Raw genomic sequence first — 18,813 nt, forward strand, 5'->3', positions numbered from 1 at the left:
CGCATGCGATCTACTCGTACAGGGAGTAGGCAACCTTGCTGAAATCGCACAGTGTATGCCCAGTTTAAGGTTTATTTAAGTTTTTCGGTAAAGACATAGTTTGGAATATGTTTTAATTCCCACTCATTAAAATACCTTATATTTTTTTAATTAAAATATAAATAAATTGTAGCTGTAAGTATAAACTCGCATTTTTATTTGACATAATAGCAGATAAACAAACTATGGCTGGATATGTACAATTTTTCAAGATGTACAAATGACTTCGTTCTCAAAACACTCAAGTCATCTTAATGTTTTTCACTTTGGGGCACTCAATAGTTTTGTACACATTTCCATTTGTAATGTAGTGTGAAATTTAAAATCAAAGCAGTAGGGAAATAATACATTTAATTTGTTTAAAGTGAAATCATAAACTGTTTTGACATAATAGTTCAAATAAACATTTACTCCACAAACCACATAAAATATACAAGAATACATTTGCGACAGTGAAAAAAAAAGTGTTAACATCCTTTTGTTAGAAAGCCTTAAAGCAGGACGACATGCAAAACAATCCCATTATTTGTCTTGGTTGTCTAACAATTTAGACAATATGAAATGTAATTGCAGCAGAGATGATATTTAGCAGTGTATAGCGATTAATCATCTCAGAAAGCTCATTAGGAAGTATTTACTACTAAGACAGTGTGTTCAAAAAAGGGCTAACAAGATGAATACATGTGCCCAATATAATTACACAAACTGCCCTAGTTTTATAAAGCTTCTAGACCAAAGCCACTTTAAATATTTTATATATAGACATACTTTTTATTTCAAGGAATATTTAAGAAACAAAGAAACAAAAAAAGAAGATTCTAAATAAGTTAAATAGAAATGCTAAAGTGGATTGCAAATACAGTGTGGCCTGGGTGCCATTCCATTTCTTGACCTTTTTTTTAAAATGACCCCATAGCTTTTTTTTTTAATTAAATGTTCCGATTCACCAGCTAGCATGCATGATGAAGCTCTTTAAAATGTGTTTATGTCTATGTTTCTGCTCTATTATTTGGAACATAGAGGTGTACAGTGAGTGCACTTTTAAAAACATTTCTCCATCTAGGGAGGCGTGCAACCTTGAAGATGTGCTATATTACTTAAATGACCGTTACCAGTGCTTTCTACAAAGTGTCCTTGTATACTAACAGATTGCTTGTTGTGGACAGCAGGGAGGGCAGAGCCAATGCAGGCACCATTTTTCACCATAAGCTGTGAGGGGTGACCATGTGAACAGCGAACTGCATGTATGTTCAGTGGAAGTTGTTCTCCTCTCCTGCGCCTGGTCACTGAGAGGCACGCGTTTCCCCGGCTGGTTGCTCTCCAAACCCCGCTCACATTTCCGGCTGCTCAGCAGAGAGACTCGGCCGAGGCTCAGGTGACTCGTAGCGCTGGTGGAAGTTCCGTTTCCGCATTTTCTCTGGTGCCTTCCTCCACAAAACTATTTCCTACAAAAAAGGACAAATAATTATGTCACACTGCTTATTTACTTTATTGATATATATATTGCATGACAAATGAGACACAAAGTAAAAATGTATACAATAAGCATTGTCACTTGGGACATTCAAAAGGAACAATTATTTATAGCTACATTTAGTTACAACTGCAGTTTCATACCTGCTGTTTGAAGTATCTCCTATCTTCCTCATCCACAAGCACCAAGTTCAAAAAGTACCTCACAGAGAACTTCTTGTTTACATCTCTCATTGTGGGTGTGAGGTCATAACCAGCCAGAAAAAGGCGAATGGGAATTGATTCACCTGGAAATTAATGTAAAGCCCAGTAGGGGAACAAAAGTCGTTTTAGGAATAAAGAAACTGGCAATATCAACATAATACTATCTTCAATTATAGCACATCAAATGAAGTGTGAGCAGGCTGTACAAATAATTTATAAATCAAAAGTAAACTGTAGCCTTGTTATTGAACTGAATGTGACAATTTATGCATGAAAGGTTAAACGAATAGTTAGAAATTTGTTCTGCTTTTGTTTCAGTCATGAAACAAGCAGAACAAATTTCTAACCATTCATTTAACCTTTCATGCAAATATCATAGAGCATGAGGCCGGTGGGGCTAAATAGGAAGATACATTTCTAGCACTGACTGATTTAAAATCAGAATTTTGGCTACCCCCAAAATGGGTCATACCATTTACATTACCTGAGCAGTTGAACCATGCTCATTCATAACATGCATTTATTGCATTGATGAAGAACAATGTATTTAAAATGCATATACACAGTTCAGTTAAATCACATTTGCCCTCTTTAATGCTGTTAATCTAAATTTTGAGATCAGGCATAACATTATGACATTCCTAATATTGTTTTGGTCCCCTTTTGCAGCCAAAACAGCCCTGACCCATTGAGGTATGGAATCCACTAAACCCCTGAAGGTGTGCTGTAGTATCTGGCACCAAGATATTAGCAGCAGATCCTTTAAGTCCTGTAAGTTGCAAGGTGTGGCCTCCATGGATCGGATCTGTTTGTTCAACACATCCAATAGAATCTTGACTGGATTGAGATCTGGGGAATTTGGAGGCCAAGTCAACACCTCAAACTACTATTATTTTTTTGCTTTGTGGCAGGGCGCATTATCCAGCTGAAAGAGGCCACATCCTCCAGGGAATACGGTAGAGGTCGACCGATACTGGATTGTACCAATACAGATAGCTAGGTTGGACCTCGCTTGCCGATAACCGATTAATCGACCGATAGTTTTTAAAAAGATACTAGATTAAAATATAATAATAATATATAAAATAACAGGTAAAAAAGCAGCGCTGAACTTTATTACAAGAAATTAAAAAAAGTACTGAACCTTGAAAACATTAAAATTAATTTAACAGAAAAAAAAAATTCTACAGAAAATAACTAACATTTAAATATTACAAATAAATGTTTCTTAAGCTATAACCTAGAAACATGTATGTAAATGTCAGGTAACAGACTGCAAATCCCATTTGTTAACAATGATGTGTTTATTTAGCTAGCTTACATGAACTAAATGCATTATGTAATGTACATTTTACAGCATGTAATAATATTCAATCAATACAATTCTACCTTAATCATTCATGTTAGATCATAGTGCATAAAGGTTAACATATAAAACTAACAGGTCCAGTACTGATGCTCATGTGCTTGCACTGTTGGTGCTTTTGGCGGTGGACGGGGCAGCATGGGCACCCTGACTGGTCTGCAGCTATGCAGTCCCATACACAACAAACTGCAATGCAGAGTGTATTCTTCTGACACATTTCTTTCAGGACCAGTATTAATTTTTTGAGCTACAGTAGCTCATCTGTTTGATCAGACCACTTGGGCCAGCCTTCACTCCACACTAGGGCTGTTAAAGTTGCTCAAAAATGACGTTCGAATATTCCCTCTAAAACAAACACGAATATTCGAACTATTCGAACATCTGGGTGCGCATTTTGTCAATGATGCGCATTACGTCAATAACAGGACAAATTAATACAAAGAGACATTAACTACTTGTACAGTTTGTCAATTTAAGTTTAAACATATTTGACAACAAAAACAAGTAGATTGTTATTATAAATTATATAATTATTATTATATATAATTACATATAAATTAACGAATGGCCAAGACGGCAGAGCGCAGACCTCTCTCTCTCACTGCGGATAACGGTTTAAAGTTAAATGAACAAACTTTGAGTGCTGATCAAGAGTTTTGTGCAAGCAATTTAAGGTCGCGAGACTCACGACTCTTGTCCCAAATATAGCAGGCTTCATTCAGTGAGTGAAGCAAATATTATTAATATTAATTGAAGTTTTACAGCATATTGAGCGCTCCGAGCGAGCTGTGGTGTGCTAAACACGGAGCTTTTCCTTGACAAGGTAAATAATCACACCTGTGCAAGCAGTGCATTTATCCTTTATTCATATCTCTTCAGTCAGTACAGTAGCCTACACTTTAGTAATGTTTCTGTTTAACGTTAAATAAAATGAGGCATGGTATGCTAACTCTGTCTTACATAACGTTAGCTTGCATATAACTATCTCGCGGCTCAACAATTTGACCTCCTACCGACCAAAATCCAACGTACATCCAGACATGGCTTTTTAGATTATGGTGTTAAAATCTCTTTCTCTGCTGCAGTCGAGTTGGGCTCTGCACTTCCTGCCATCTTCACTGCAAGACGCGTCCACTTTTAGCAGTGACAGTGCGACTCCTGTGACCTGTCCCTGAACCCTCAGGCGTGTGCTCACTCTCAAAGCAGACAGCCTTCTACTAAGGCGGCGGGGGATTTTTTTCTGCTTTTTTAAAATTTTAATTAGAATATTAATTTTCACCTTCGAAATTAGTTTTTTAAAAACTATTCGAATATATATTCAAATTTAGAATATTCGTTGACAGCCCTACTCCACATTTGCATCAATGAGCCTCTTGGCTGCCCATGACCCTCTGTTTATATAAACAGACCACTGCAGACTGGGAACACCCCACAAGAGCTGCAGTTTTGGAGATGCTTTGACCCAGTTGTCTAGCCATCACAATTTGGCCCTTGCTTAAACTCGCATCAACTTTGAGGACAAAATGTTAACATGCTGCCTAATATATCCCACCCACTAACAGTGGCAGTGATGAACTCTCTCCCCCCACCCCCAACTCTCTGACCCCCTGAAGGCTATTGTGTAAAATGTATACAGAAAATTAAGTAAAGCTGCTCACCCTTGACTGGTGCTCCATCCATAATCTCATATTTGGCCACAGTCTCGGTCTCAGTAGTTGTGCTCGGCCCTAGAGAGGCATGTCACATGACGCACTTCATAATAAATAAATAAAATGGAAATGAAGCTGGACTACAGTAAAGGTTCTTAAATGATCAATGACTGTTTTTAAATAAATAAAAAATTATATTCTTTCATATAAGAATATAATCCTTCATGAATCATATACGTGTATGAAATCGAACATAAAAAGAGATTTACCAATTCCTGTCATTTCTTTCTTGATCAACTGAAGCTCCATGTGTTGGATTTTAATTCGTACAAGTAAGAAGTAGATTTTACCCACAATTACATCTTTGAGGTGATACCTGAAAGACAAGAAGACTTCTGTTAGCTCAAAATCAGTTTGACTTGTACATTTAAGCCACTGAATCCATAAATACCTAGAATTACTCAGCAGCTCAGAAACTAAGACTGAATCAATGGCAAAGTTAAGTGCACTTACTTGGACTTATTGTATTCAAACTCTATATGCAAGCAGTCTTCAATGCCCACTTCCATTTTGATAGAGTTGTTGACATCAGGGTAGGTGGCCAGCTGATGGACAATGAGGTCATACTCCTTTACCAAATCAGACAGCCTCCTCACAATTGTAACTTTAAGGAAATACCTGCATTAAAAGCAAATGACTTTTAAGTTAAAATAAATGCCAGATAAATGTTTAAAGTATAACGTGTCTTACTAGAATGGCCATAGTAGTCATTTCTACTAGACTGCACCAAATGTATTTTTTTGTCAAGTCATATTTACATTCAAAGCTTCTGCTGAGGTTTTAGAATTAAGCTTAATATGTCTTATTTTATGAAAGCATCACTGTCATAGCTATTAGACCGTGCCCAAAGGTGCGCGCCTCACTTTGTGTGTGGCAAGCGGAGTGCAAACAGCACTGCAGTTTGCAGCTCTTTCACAGAAGTGAAAATGTTGTATTTGAAAGTCTAAATGCCAACAAATATGGATTAAAGAAGAATATTTTGTTATATAAAAATGTTATGTTAATTATTAGATCTATTTATTTTTTCAATACATTTTGACTTTTGGACTTTTTTTGAAAGTTTGGATCACACGAATAGAAAACCATCATATGCAGCCTCCATCAAGGCTCTGAAGCAAGGCTAAAACTTCTGCGTCAGACAATCTCTTTCTTGCTGACATTTCCACAGTAAAGCTACATTTTATCTTTGCAATAACATATAAAAACAACTAGAAAGTTGCTAGGCATCAGTGACCCACATCTTCACTGGCGGGGAAAACTTGAAAACTCTGAAATATGTGGCATACGCATAGCCTAGAAATCTAGACGCACCCTAGCGGCAGCAAATCTAATCTGCCCGTGAGTGTCATCTAGAAATTCTCAATTAACTTCTGAGCTGTAAACGCCAAACTCTGGTCGCGCCAATTACATCGTGTATAGAGTCGGTGGGCGGGGCTTAATATAATGACGGCCGAGTTGCGCGTGCTTCTAGTAAACACAGAAACTGGCGAAAGGTGGTCTTTCGAATCAGCTTTGACCGCGACTTGGAGTTAAGCTTTTGTCTGAGAAAATAACGGCACTGAAGTCATTCTTAAGAAGGGAAGATGTGTTCTAGTTTTGCCGACCGGATACGTCAAAAGTTTAATCTGTCAACGAGCTCTGCTTCACCTTCGTTGCTCTGGTTGGTTGTAGCGATATCCAATTACGTGCATGCCTTGCAGAGGGAGTTTGAAAGACAACCGTTTATCCCATCCCTCAGATTGAGCCCTGTCTATGGGGAGTTTCCAGACCAAACATCTTGATGTGGGTCTGGCTTGTCAGGCTAGCATACACCGTCTGTAATGTGTACGGTCAATTTGACCATTATGGCCATTCTAGGTAGAATCTCTTTTGTAATTTTAATAAGACAACAATATTAGAAGAAAATATACACATTTGGGAAAAGGCATGGTACCATACGGGTTTCATTTGAACAGTTATTACACAAAATTTTAAAAACAGTCAAAATTACTGCCTTGGTAGTTTCTAGTGGTAAACCAGCATAAGACAAGTATTGTCATTTTTAACATCTCAGTGTTTGTTCCCGTTTTTGTCCAAAACTAGTCACGATGCTCCCAAACACAAAAAACTTCAACAGTGTTCACTAACCTCAGTCGCACATTCGCTCCAACATAGGACTCGTATGGCTTTTCCACCTGCATAAACTCAAAGTCATAGCTGCGGTTCTGTGTCAACTCCCCAGGCAGAGCAAGCTCCTTCACAAGGTTTACAAATTCATGAGTATTGCTTTTATCACTGAAGAGCTCTGCATGAGGGGAAAAAATGACAAGCTCTTATGTAGTGGCTGGTGTGCTTTTTTTTGTACAGTGCATCAGCAATCTTTTGATCGTTGCTACCATCAGTATCACTAATAATACCTACAAATAAAATAACTAGGGCACCATAACAGATTGCCCCCTTCACAGAAAATGTGTAGAGCAGTCTAGCTCCCTTTCCATGTGACAACCACATGCTCTCCTAAGCTCTCAGCATACTAAAACAGCCATACTGAAGACTGTTTACTGCATGAATGCCTTGAGAAAGAGAATAACCGAATGCAGTGCGTGTGTGAAACGTACCGATTTGTCCAACAAACTCAATGCGGATTCCCTGATGTTCAAGCCTTTTGCTTGTTTGTTTCACATTGATATTTACCTTGGGGTGACAGAAGACAACATGCATCACTTGTCTTGCAAAATAAAGAGACTTGAAGAAATGAGAATTTACTCACTCACCTTTCCTGAAACTGATTCCCCATCATAAAACATATAATGCTTCTCCAATTTCCCCTCCTCAGTCTTCAGCTCTGCTGTTTTTCTGCTTTCAGCATCGTTCAGAATGACATCGATTTCACACACAGGACCAAAAAGACCTCCAAGGAAACTCTGGAAGAAATATATGATCTCATTATTTTGTTTCAATTGACTGTTATCCAGGTAGTGACAGATCTATTCTTTATTGTGATGAACATCCGAGTAAAACTAATTATCAGAGCCAAGGGAAGAAGAACAAAAAGTAGGATAGGGACTCAATTTCCAAATCTTGTAGGTTTTTTTTATTTTATGGAATATTTAATTTTCATTTCATGTCACCTTTAATACTTTTCACAGTCTTTGTTTAATGTCATAATTATTATTATTTTATTTATTTTTAAGTTTAAACCCGTTTGAAATGCCCCAATTTTTGCAGGTTGCAAAAAATAAGGAATTTCAGACATTTTTACCCAATTTGAGTTGTGTCAGGAAGAAACTGTTCATCGGTAATAGTATGATTAGAAAAAGTAAAATTATGATCTCTCGAATGAACAATTTGACATGACAAGTAGTCCTACTAGTTTGTCAATTAAGATAAGACACAAAGTAAAAAAAGTTCAAAATTAAAGTAAAAAAAATGTATCATACAAAAAATGGTTTAATACAAATATGATAACATCTATAGATATAGATAAACATCTATAGATAGACAAACAACACTCCCAATGCAAGGAAATGCTGACGCAGTGCGAAACATTTAACCATCATGTGCGTTGTTCAATATCCATACGGATCCAGAAAGAAAGGACTGTAGAAAGAAGCTTTTAACAGCGTGTGTAAAATAAAATAAAAACAGTTTACTTTTGCTGGAAAACAAAACAAACTCGGTATCTAGATTGAATTCAACCTTCAGCTGTATAGCTGTTTTTAAAGGTCCTGTAGGATATACGCCGTTTTAAGTTTCTTAAACAAGCCCAACACGTACCGATTCTCCACGAGAACCAATTTGCAAGGATACAAGAGTCCATTTGTTGTGTTTTATAAGTGTTTAATCGCTGACTGATAATGACCAGCCTCCCCGCCCAATCCTTCACGACTTCCATGGCCTACTTAAGGCTGGATAAACTGCAAACATGTTTGCCAGGATTGGGGGCTTTTATTCCAGAGTGAATAATGCAAGTGTGTAGTGAGTTGAAGAATTTCACCCATTAAATGCAGTCTGATTTAACGCTCACCATTTCAGCTCCGTAGCTTTAGCTTGAACACAGTCCTCCTCAGTACAACTTCCGCTGGATCCCTGTTCCTCTGAGCTGAAGGGACTGGGACCGACAGGAACACAAAGCGAATGAGCGGTGAAACTTTAAGAGAAAGGCGACTACTGAATTTCAAAATAAAAGTTTTACCTTAAAATTTATAAACTACTTTTTTAACCAGTGTTGATAATATATATATTTTTCTCTTGTCATGCATTCATGCATGCATTCATTTACGTTTATGATTACTTTATTTTGATCATATAAAGTGTCATCACATTTGTTTAATAGCTTTTGGTAGGTAGATTTTAAATACAAAGTTGATTATTATCATTATTAAATTTAACATACTTTGTAAATTTAGTTTAGATATTTATTGTTAGAATATTAAAATTAATCGTGTTTATATCTTTTGAAATCTCAAATTTTGGTAATAGGTTGCACAAATGGCAAACATTCTATAAAATTGAGCCTAAAAGCAAACAAAAATAAAAATTGGTTTATTTTTTTTTTAAGGGTTTCAGGTTTTTTTTGTACCCTATTTGTGTAAAGTATTTTTTTTATAACAATTAATAACATTTTCTCCTGGCTAAAACAATTATGTGACAATTTGGATTGCCATATTTTGCAGTTGTGCCTTTTTCATGAATTGTTAAAATATATATTAACAATTCATGAATATATATATATATATATATATATATATATATATATATATATATATATATATATATATATATATATATATATATATTTAACAATTATATATATATATATATATCAATACAATTCTACAATTCTATATATATATATATATTTACCCTATATGGTAACACTTTACTTGAAGGGGTGTGCATAAGACTTACATGACACCTTCATAATCATGACATGACACGTGTCATGAATATGAAGGAGTTAATGACAACTGTCATTAAGTGTCATTCGCTTAATTATGTCATTTTTAATGCAATGATGAAATTTCGGAGTTGTCTTTGTTATGACATCTTGACATATCGTGACATTACCAAGATTTTTAATAACAGCATCATTAATATTTTTCAGTTCATAATGTTTTATTTTATTTTTTAAGTTTCCTCCACCAGCTTCAACAGAAGGTTAGATAATAGCCTAGACAATTTCAAATATCTTAAAAATATGAAAAGGAGTTTGAGAAATAAAATCAATCATTTAATTTTTAAGACCTGCCCTCTCACAGAACTGACTCTTAAAAACACAAGGCATGAATTTATACACAGGTGACCAGCACCAATTAACGCAAAAAGGGGAAAACACGTACACAAATAATGGCCATTACACAAAATAAACATATATATATATATATATATATATATATATATATATATATATATATATATATATATATATATACGTGTGTGTGTGTGTGTGTGTGTGTTTGTGTGTGTGTGTGTTTATTTTGTGTAATGGCCATTATTTGTGTACGTGTTTTCCCCTTTTTGCGTTAATTGGTCATATACACACATAAACAAACACAAAAAAATAACACTTTGTCAAATGACTTCACTTTATAAATTATCTTCCGATGTATAAAAATAAGAGGAATAGTCTTTAGAGCCCCACCCCGGGCTGAACAAGGAATTTTTGCGACTAGAGCCTAGGCCGGAACATTATATATAGGGCCAACGTTTCCGCCCGAACCCCTTTTGACGGTGCACCAGTACACGGGACTCCGCCATAACAAACCATAGTAACAAACAGACAAACAAAGAAATGGTAAGAATAAACTCAAACTATTCGTTAAAGAGTGAGCGAAAGTTTAAATAAAGTATATTAAACCCAAAATAACGTTGTTGTGAATTGTTTTTACTTACTAAAGTAAAAACTAAACTAAATTGACATTAAACACCTAAACAAACTAACCTGACTGAGGCTCTGCCAACAACTGTTACAGCGTAAGTTACACATTACCAGTGGTGCCACCATAGACATCATCATATGGGTGTATATGTCTATGCCATATCATTTTGAGTTATATTAATAGTTTTTAATGACTGTACGATTTCCTCTATGATGCCATATTTCAGGTCAAGCTAAATATTCATGACACTGTTATAAAATAATTTGACAGAGTATTGACACTTAATGACATGTTAATGACAAATTCAACTTGTACCACTGTAGTTTAGGTCAAGAAATATATTCATGACAATGTTATGAAATAATTTGACACAGTATTGACACTTAATGACATGTTAATGACAAATTCAACTTGTACCACTGTAGTTTAGGTCAAGAAATATATTCATGACAATGTTATGAAATAATTTGACACAGTATTGACACTTAATGACATGTTAATGACAAATTCAACTTGTACCACTGTAGTTTAGGTCAAGAAATATATTCATGACAATGATATAAAATAATTTGACAGAGTATTGACACTTAATGACATGTAAATGACAAATTAAATTTATAAAAAAATCATGACATTATAATAGCCTAATGACAGCCAACGTCAAAACCAACCACATGACAGTTTAATAATAATATATTTTATTTATACCGCACTTTTCATTCCGAAGAATCTCAAAGTGCAACAAAGGGAAAAAAATAACAATACATGAATAACAAGTAAAAATTACATCTCAACATCATGCCGGACGCTGATGACGCTAGCCTGGTGCAAACTTCAGCCACCATGCAGTTTAAGCCCGAGGGAGACCACCAGTGAGCAGCCAACACCCAGAAGACAGAGCAGCCGCAGCGAGCAACATCAAATGTCCTTCAAACCAAAACCATCCACAAATTCAAACAAAAACAGAAGAGAAGCGGTGAAAAAACGGCAAACAACGTCCTCTCAGTGGCTGCCAGCAATCAGCAACAGTCCCAATTGTAGCTCTGACTGTTAGACTAGTCACAAACATAAGAAAATCAAATCTAAATTTAATAGTAAAGTTAACATGATTTGTGGGTGGAGAAGCGGCGAACAGACAACGCCAGCGTCCTCTCCCCCACGTTGCCTAGCAACTAATGTAATGTAAACCCAAAAAGCTAAGTAGTTTCTTAAATTTGATAATTAATCTGCTATGTCATTTCATGTCTGTTTATGACAGTTTATGTTGTCTTGGTAATGTCAAGTTGTCATGACAAAGACACTGACAGGTTATGATGTATTGGTTTATGTCAAGTTGTCATAACAAAGACAACTCCGAAATGTCATCATTGCATTAAAAATGACATAATTAAGCGAATGACACTTAATGACAGTTGTTATAAACATGCATAAAAACTCCTTCATGTTCATGACACGTGTCATGTCATGATTATAAAGGTGTCATGTCAGTCTTATGCACACCCCTTCAAGTAAAGTGTTACCGAATAGACTCGAGTGGGAGATAGCCTTGTGGAAATGCCCTGTCACACAATTTTAAGGTGTTTGTCATTTTTTTTTACAGAAATAATCCTACACTAAGCAACCTATTTTCTCAGACTATGTTGCAAAGAAATATTTAAAAACATGAGTTTCTTTCTTCTATAAGTTATACTTAAACTTAAATGAAATGTTATATATATATATATATATATATATATATATATATATATATATATATATATATATATATATATATATATATATATTCTGAATTGTATTAGCTAAAATCTAAACATTTGAAAGTAATTCTGAAGAGATTTACCCTAACTGAGTGAGTTTTGAACTTTCCTGGGAAGCTGAAGACCATTGTTACACAACGGATGAAAGTGGCACAACACAAATAGGCCGTCTATTCAAATTCAGTGATGGTCAGGGGTGAACAAAAGGCCAGCACTAACATTAAAAGAGCTCTTTGGCTGAAACTGGAGAAACTGTGGAGATATCGATCTCTTCTTGAGAGAGTGGCCACCACTTTTTGATAAGGTTTCACATTGTGACATCTGGAGTTTGATAGAAACCATGTGCAGCTTAAAAATTCAAGCCTCGAAACAAACTGAAAATTCTCACATACATATATTCAATGAGTTTGCTGCTAAAAAAGGCACATTACAGTATTATTACAGTAAATTATTTTTTAAAAATTCATTTTGGCATCATTGATGTTTTTGAAAAACTATTTAGTGTTTAACCTGGAAAAAATGTGTCAATGTGTTGAACTGTAACTGGAACAAATGGGTGTAAATAGTTTCTGAAGGTAGTGTGTCATCTTGACCACATTTGCACCTTTTGCATTGACCCATTTTCCTCTTTGTCTCCATCATTTTAATGTTGCTGTAAATACAGAACTATTATAAATTGTATGTCTTTTTCACTTGACACTGAGAAACAGGTCATGAGATGTTAGTCCGGAAACACAACAAGATATAGTCAGCCAAAGTGTGATAATACACTTCTGGTAAAACAGGAAGCCTGAATGGCTGACTTCATCTCATATCTAGAGTATTTGTTGAATACAGTTCATTATCCCCTTTGCTGGTTTGAAGTGTTCAAAATAAGACACTAAAATAGTCTTTTATATAAGTTTTATATATGTTTTTTTAACAGATGTTTAGAATATTTTACAAATACAATAATGGCAAAAAAAGAAGAAGAAAATAAATGTTTAAAAAATGTACTCCTTGCTCTCCAAAACCTTTATTTAAATTGCCCCTGTTGAATCTAATACTATTTCCATTCCAAATTCCAGATCATAGGTCACACTTTGAGTAAATAAAATAATATACAATTTTCAAGGATGAAAAGCAAATAAAATAGATCCTTACAATGAAAACTGAAATACAATTACTATTTGCAGAGCATGGTGCAGTTTATGAATATATATATTAATTACATCTGTGACCAAAAAAAAGCAGTATCCTGTATGTTTCACATTGTACAAAAGAAAACAGAAAAAGCACGAGATATAATGCAGGGCTTTATGCAATAATGTAGTCGTCTTTCAAATCCTGTGTAGAAAGCTGAGCTGTTTTCCGAGGTGTGACATATTCACTGTAATCAACGTCTCCACTTGACTCCATCCAAGTCGAAGCTTCCTCTTCATTATTGTAGACTTCCTGCACTGGACCGTCCGCCATCCAAGGGTCCAGGGAGCCTGAGTTACCTGAACCCTCTCCTGACTGCTCCTCAACATTAGGAGTGACTTCCTCTGTGCTAACTCTGTTGAAAACAAAAACACAAAAGTAATTCAGGAGCGCTCCAACATCCTCTAAGCCCTTCCTGTAATTTTATTGAGAACATAAGGGGCTGGTTTCTTAATGAACACTTTTTTTCCTTTTCAGCTTTCTTTAGTGCTGTTTGAGCATTAAAAAAAAGGGTTCCAAGCAAAGTTCAAAGTACAAAGTCCACTCCAAAGGGAGTTATTCTCTATATCAGTATACACGGTTTCTGACCAATTGTAGCCTTGAGTTTTCATCACAGTTTTCTCATCTTAATGATTCCCAAGAAATATGCAAAAAAGGGGAAGAGGGCTGGTTGAGTTGCATTAGGAGTATGTTGAAACTTGCGGGTATGGTAAAGTGTGGCATTTCTATAACACATGAAGCGGTTAACCAATAAAAACACACCCAGAGCACACTGAGCTTGTCAGGAGGAGGGGCTTCATAGTGACCAGAACTAAACAGAGTATTACAGACAGACTGGGAAAAGAGGTGATGTGGTTTTTCAACATTCTAGCATATAAAACTCTTCTAGACCCAAAAACACAATCAAGACTTTGTAAAAGGGCATAACGTAGCCTCTTTAACCATCCCACTGACCTACCCACTAGAGGTACTGCACTGTAAATTTTAGCTGCATCAAGCGGTAAGGTTGCGAACCACCCACCGCTCACCCCTCCCTTTTCGAAGCACATAGAGAAGCTACGGTGGCCGACATAGGACAAAGATTGATTTTGGCGTCTGAGACAGCAGAGAGTAACGAGCTCTCTGTAGGGCCATTTGTCCGCTTAGGGCTACTGTAGAAACATGGTGACTTCACTTTAAGCAGACCCATGGTGTATTTACATAGAAATAACTTAATTTTAAGTTAATAAAAACAAAAAGGTTCATTATCTAAGGTTTTTATACTCCACTGAAAACATAGTTATGCATTATATTATATTGGATTTCTGTCAATAGATCCTCATAAATACTACACATTGCACCTTTAAGTCAACATAAAACAGAAGTTGCAATAGAGTTGTCTTCCCAATTGTGACGTATATTCAAGTGAAATGTCTTCTCAAACAAGAAAAAATGTACGCTTTGACTTTATTTTATCCATCGAGAATATTTTGGATGGAAGACTGTGGTTTGCTATTGCTGTGATCTCATGTGAATGAAAGGTTGTTACGTCCTCGCACTAGTACACGCCGTCAAAGCAGAGAAGACATGGTGTTGCAAGAGGGAGGGGACATTTTTTTGATTAAAGTTTATGGGGGTAGATAAATGTTTTAAAAACCATGATGTGTTCAGATAAATCATTTAAATACACACACACACACACACACACACACACACACACACACACACACACACACACACACACACACATTTTTGCCCACATGCCCATTTTTATTCCATGGTGACTGGGTCTCAAAATGTTCTTTTTTGTCTTCTTTTTCTAGTGTGTGTAAGACAGATATTGTGTTTCTAAAGTATGTGTAAGGAGGATATTGTGAACTATAACAATTAAACCTAACAGTGAATGAATAATAGGAGCATTACTGAACAATATGCTATACTTATTCAACATTTATTTATCTCGTTGTTAAGCTATGTTTTCAGGCTATGAAGATTGTGAAAAATTGGAAGGAGATGCCGTGACGTCAATATGGTTGATATGCGTGGAAGGAAGTGATTCAGCATGAGAAATGCTGAGTAGAAAAAAATACAATCTAAGGATAGTTTGATCTAAGTAATTAAATATATAGACATTGATATCAATAAGACTATATTCTCATACTGTTTAATTGGCAGAATCAGAACATACAAAAACATTTGACACTTTATCTAGTGCCTTTTCCACTTATAAAACACACAACAATTACGTTCAAGCATAATGAGCACTAAAATGTATATATATATATATATATATATATATATATTTCTGTGAAAAGACCGTATAATCTACTTTCAGCAGAAATAATCTACACTGCCAGGAAAAAGATAACAGATTTGAATCATGTGGTGAAACTTCACTTTCAATATGACTCTGGAAATGCCCCTGACGTTGAACAACTTCAGCATATATTCGTGAAAATGATTTTTTTCAGTAAAACTATTTGCATTTCTTTCATTTCTTATCCCTTATATAACGTATATATGATACATACTATCTCAGGAAGCCATCAGTACTTCCTGTAGGTAGTAAAAAAGGCCTCTTATAATACTTTCTGTTTTACAGAACCCTTTGTTTAAATGCTTTATATTAAAACCTTGCTTGCTTGTATGTATTCAGCAACCTTATATATGGTCCGTGAAGGATTTCTGTGAAAGCTTTAGAGCTAACTGTAATAGCTTCCTCTTGCAGATAGTATTGAATTTATTGATGGATGAGTACACTGCAACACAACTCCAGTGTTCCCATTGTTAATAATGATTATTGGTTGTGGAAATGCTATTTTACATATTTTTTCAAGAAAATAACCTGGGATTCAGGTATGACAGCAGGGATAGTGGTGATATGTAGCGATAAGATTGCAGTAGTGACATGCATCATGTTACGATACAACACATTTCCTTAACTGAACTATTTTTCATTAATCTAGGCATTAAGAAGTAACTGAAGGAATTAACAGACAACTTACATGTGTTTTGCAGCAGAAGGATGGAGACGAGCTCTTTGCCCTGCCAAGTCTATCCAGGGGCCCTTCTGTGTGAGACAGTTTGCGTTCTTATCATCCGGGTGGCATTTCACCCACATATACCTGCCTTTTGGTGGGGCTCCTGTGTTAAGGAAAAATACAGCATGACAGATTATCTCAAACTCCTCAGGCATGACATTTTAATAATGTACTGACCAGATTACTAATATATTCTTTGTTTTATTGTTTATTTTGTCATTAATTTGTGAGCACAAATTGTATTGATTTGATTTAACAAATTGTGAAAAAAATTAACAAATTTAAAAAGTGTTTTAGGTATTTGATCTTTTATGTCCTATTGTCGTAGCCTATGTTTATTTTTATGGCTTTATTATTTTTTGATTGTGTATAATAATTAAATCCCGCCGAAGAATATCGCACACCATGGAATTTATATTTAACTATATTTAACTATTTCCTATTATTTTTATTGAATCAAAACCAAGCTGCGCGTTTACAATTAGCCAGGTAACTTATCCGAACGAATGATTCGAATGAACCGGTTCTTTTAAGTGAATCAAAACCATATACGGCAACTAGTGGCTTCCCTGTTGAAATCTGACATGATCTCATCGGCAACAGACTGCTGAGGACTGTATTTGCAACAAGATTGTTTTTTCCCCAAATAGCCTACTTCTTACTAAAAACTAAAAGATGCATTTATATTAGGCTACAGTTAAGTAGCCAGAATCGTTAACGGAAACCGGAATCAAAGAATACGTAGGCTAAATGATTAATTATTATTTCTAGCCTCGAGCTTAAAATATTTTACATTTAGGCTACTATTTAATTAAAGCATGGGCAAAGTCACCATTAGTGTAAAAAACTTTACTTATAGTGAATTAATTAAATATTTTTTAAAAAATCCTAACGTTACGCAAAAATAGCGTTAAAATAACATTAGCAGCTTAAATAAGAACAGGATGAATTAATATTTTTCAGTATAACGATGTATGATTTGACAGTCAACAAACGAGGAAGACAAGTTAAGTTATTAATTATTATTTATAACAATATCTTGTGAAGTTTTCCTGAAGATACGCAGTTTTTAAAACGCAGTTTTTTAAACGAATTTACCATAATCTACTTCAAAACCTGATCTCAGAATGCTTAAAAAAACAAACTTACCTTGTCCACTTTGCCCGAAAAGGCATATTATCGCAAGTGCCAAAGTTATTCTGTGGTAAAATCCCATCTTATTGTTCATGCAAAGCAGATGATGTGAAAGAAAATGTCTTCAAATGAACTTCAGACAAAAACTTCTCTCAGTTCAATAGTATGTAAAAGACCCTGCCCCTGCGTGCGTCACTGTTTCCTGAATTCAGCCCACAACAGTTTGGTAAGGTTTCTTAATCTTAAATAGCTATTACTAATATACAAACCGAATTCAACCGTCGTTTCAAATGTACACAACAGGGATGGCAAAAGAAGTCAAATTAAAACTAAACAAAAATATGAAAAAGTTCCAATGACAGAACAAAACTCTGTTTTTGATTTACAGATGTTTTTGTGTTTTACAGCTGAACTTTTGTGCTATTAACTGTTATTATCCATAAAACATATAGGCTATAGAAGTGGATAAAACTGAACTAAAACTAGTCTGGTATAGGGATAACTAGAGATAATTATTATAATGTTATGTATTTTTTAAACATTTGTTTTTAAAGTTTTATTTGTCAGGGCATGTTCCTTTGACAATTGCCAAGAATTTGAGGTCCCATATTTGTGTTCAGCAAAAGTGGGACATGAGCTAAAATAGGAATGAAAATACAATTAATAGGCTTTACATAACTGTGCTCCATTATAAATCACTGAAAATCATCTGTTGTAACATCCTGTAAGTCACTGCCTCATATCATGGACAGGTTCTATAGTAAAAATTTTTATTTTATTTTTTTGTTCTTGTTGCAACATGTTTGGGATGTTGAGCAATATTAACCCACATACTATGATGATCAAGTTTAAGGTAAAATTCTGCAGAATCACCCATAAATTGACAGCTTATTTCCAACCAAGACCTAACTCATCTGGGAGTGAGCTGGGGAAGCTATTCCAAATAGATTAATTAAAGTGACACGAATGTTAAATTATACAATACTAATAACAGACAATAATAACATAAAAAATTAAGAGCGATTGCATGCAGACATATACGTTTTGGATGATAGAATTCTATTGTAA

At 35.1% G+C, this 18,813-nt stretch overlaps 2 protein-coding genes across 2 annotated transcripts; both read right to left on the reverse strand.

The window, feature by feature from the left end:
• Nucleotides 1-173: 173 nt before the first annotated feature.
• On the reverse strand, nucleotides 174-8,914 carry vps26a (VPS26, retromer complex component A). Its single transcript, XM_067421724.1, has 9 exons — nucleotides 8,798-8,914; nucleotides 7,545-7,694; nucleotides 7,389-7,464; nucleotides 6,919-7,075; nucleotides 5,245-5,409; nucleotides 5,001-5,107; nucleotides 4,741-4,809; nucleotides 1,657-1,799; nucleotides 174-1,484 (listed from the first exon to the last, which is right to left on the reverse strand). Exons 1-9 carry the CDS (start codon nucleotides 8,798-8,800, stop codon nucleotides 1,371-1,373), a joined length of 984 nt encoding a protein of 327 aa, XP_067277825.1. The 5' UTR covers nucleotides 8,801-8,914; the 3' UTR covers nucleotides 174-1,370.
• Nucleotides 8,915-13,295: 4,381 nt separating this feature from the next.
• On the reverse strand, nucleotides 13,296-17,915 carry srgn (serglycin). Its single transcript, XM_067421985.1, has 3 exons — nucleotides 17,761-17,915; nucleotides 16,576-16,714; nucleotides 13,296-13,946 (listed from the first exon to the last, which is right to left on the reverse strand). Exons 1-3 carry the CDS (start codon nucleotides 17,837-17,839, stop codon nucleotides 13,706-13,708), a joined length of 459 nt encoding a protein of 152 aa, XP_067278086.1. The 5' UTR covers nucleotides 17,840-17,915; the 3' UTR covers nucleotides 13,296-13,705.
• Nucleotides 17,916-18,813: the final 898 nt, after the last annotated feature.

The sequence above is a fragment of the Pseudorasbora parva genome, chromosome 17 (assembly GCF_024679245.1).
Source record: "Pseudorasbora parva isolate DD20220531a chromosome 17, ASM2467924v1, whole genome shotgun sequence".
NCBI lineage: Eukaryota > Metazoa > Chordata > Actinopteri > Cypriniformes > Gobionidae > Pseudorasbora > Pseudorasbora parva.

Coding starts and splice junctions, on each gene's coding strand:
- vps26a (XM_067421724.1), bottom strand. Junction 5,410..6,918: donor GGAGCGAATGTGCGACTGAG/GTTAGTGAACAC, acceptor CTTTTAATGCAG/GTATTTCCTTAAAGTTACAA. Junction 1,485..1,656: donor GGAGATACTTCAAACAGCAG/GTATGAAACTGC, acceptor CCTTTTTTGTAG/GAAATAGTTTTGTGGAGGAA.
- srgn (XM_067421985.1), bottom strand. CDS start 17,839: ATGAACAATAAGATGGGATTTTACCACAGAATAACTTTGGCACTTGCG. Junction 16,715..17,760: donor TTTCGGGCAAAGTGGACAAG/GTAAGTTTGTTT, acceptor TCCTTAACACAG/GAGCCCCACCAAAAGGCAGG. Junction 13,947..16,575: donor CCTTCTGCTGCAAAACACAT/GTAAGTTGTCTG, acceptor TGTTTTCAACAG/AGTTAGCACAGAGGAAGTCA.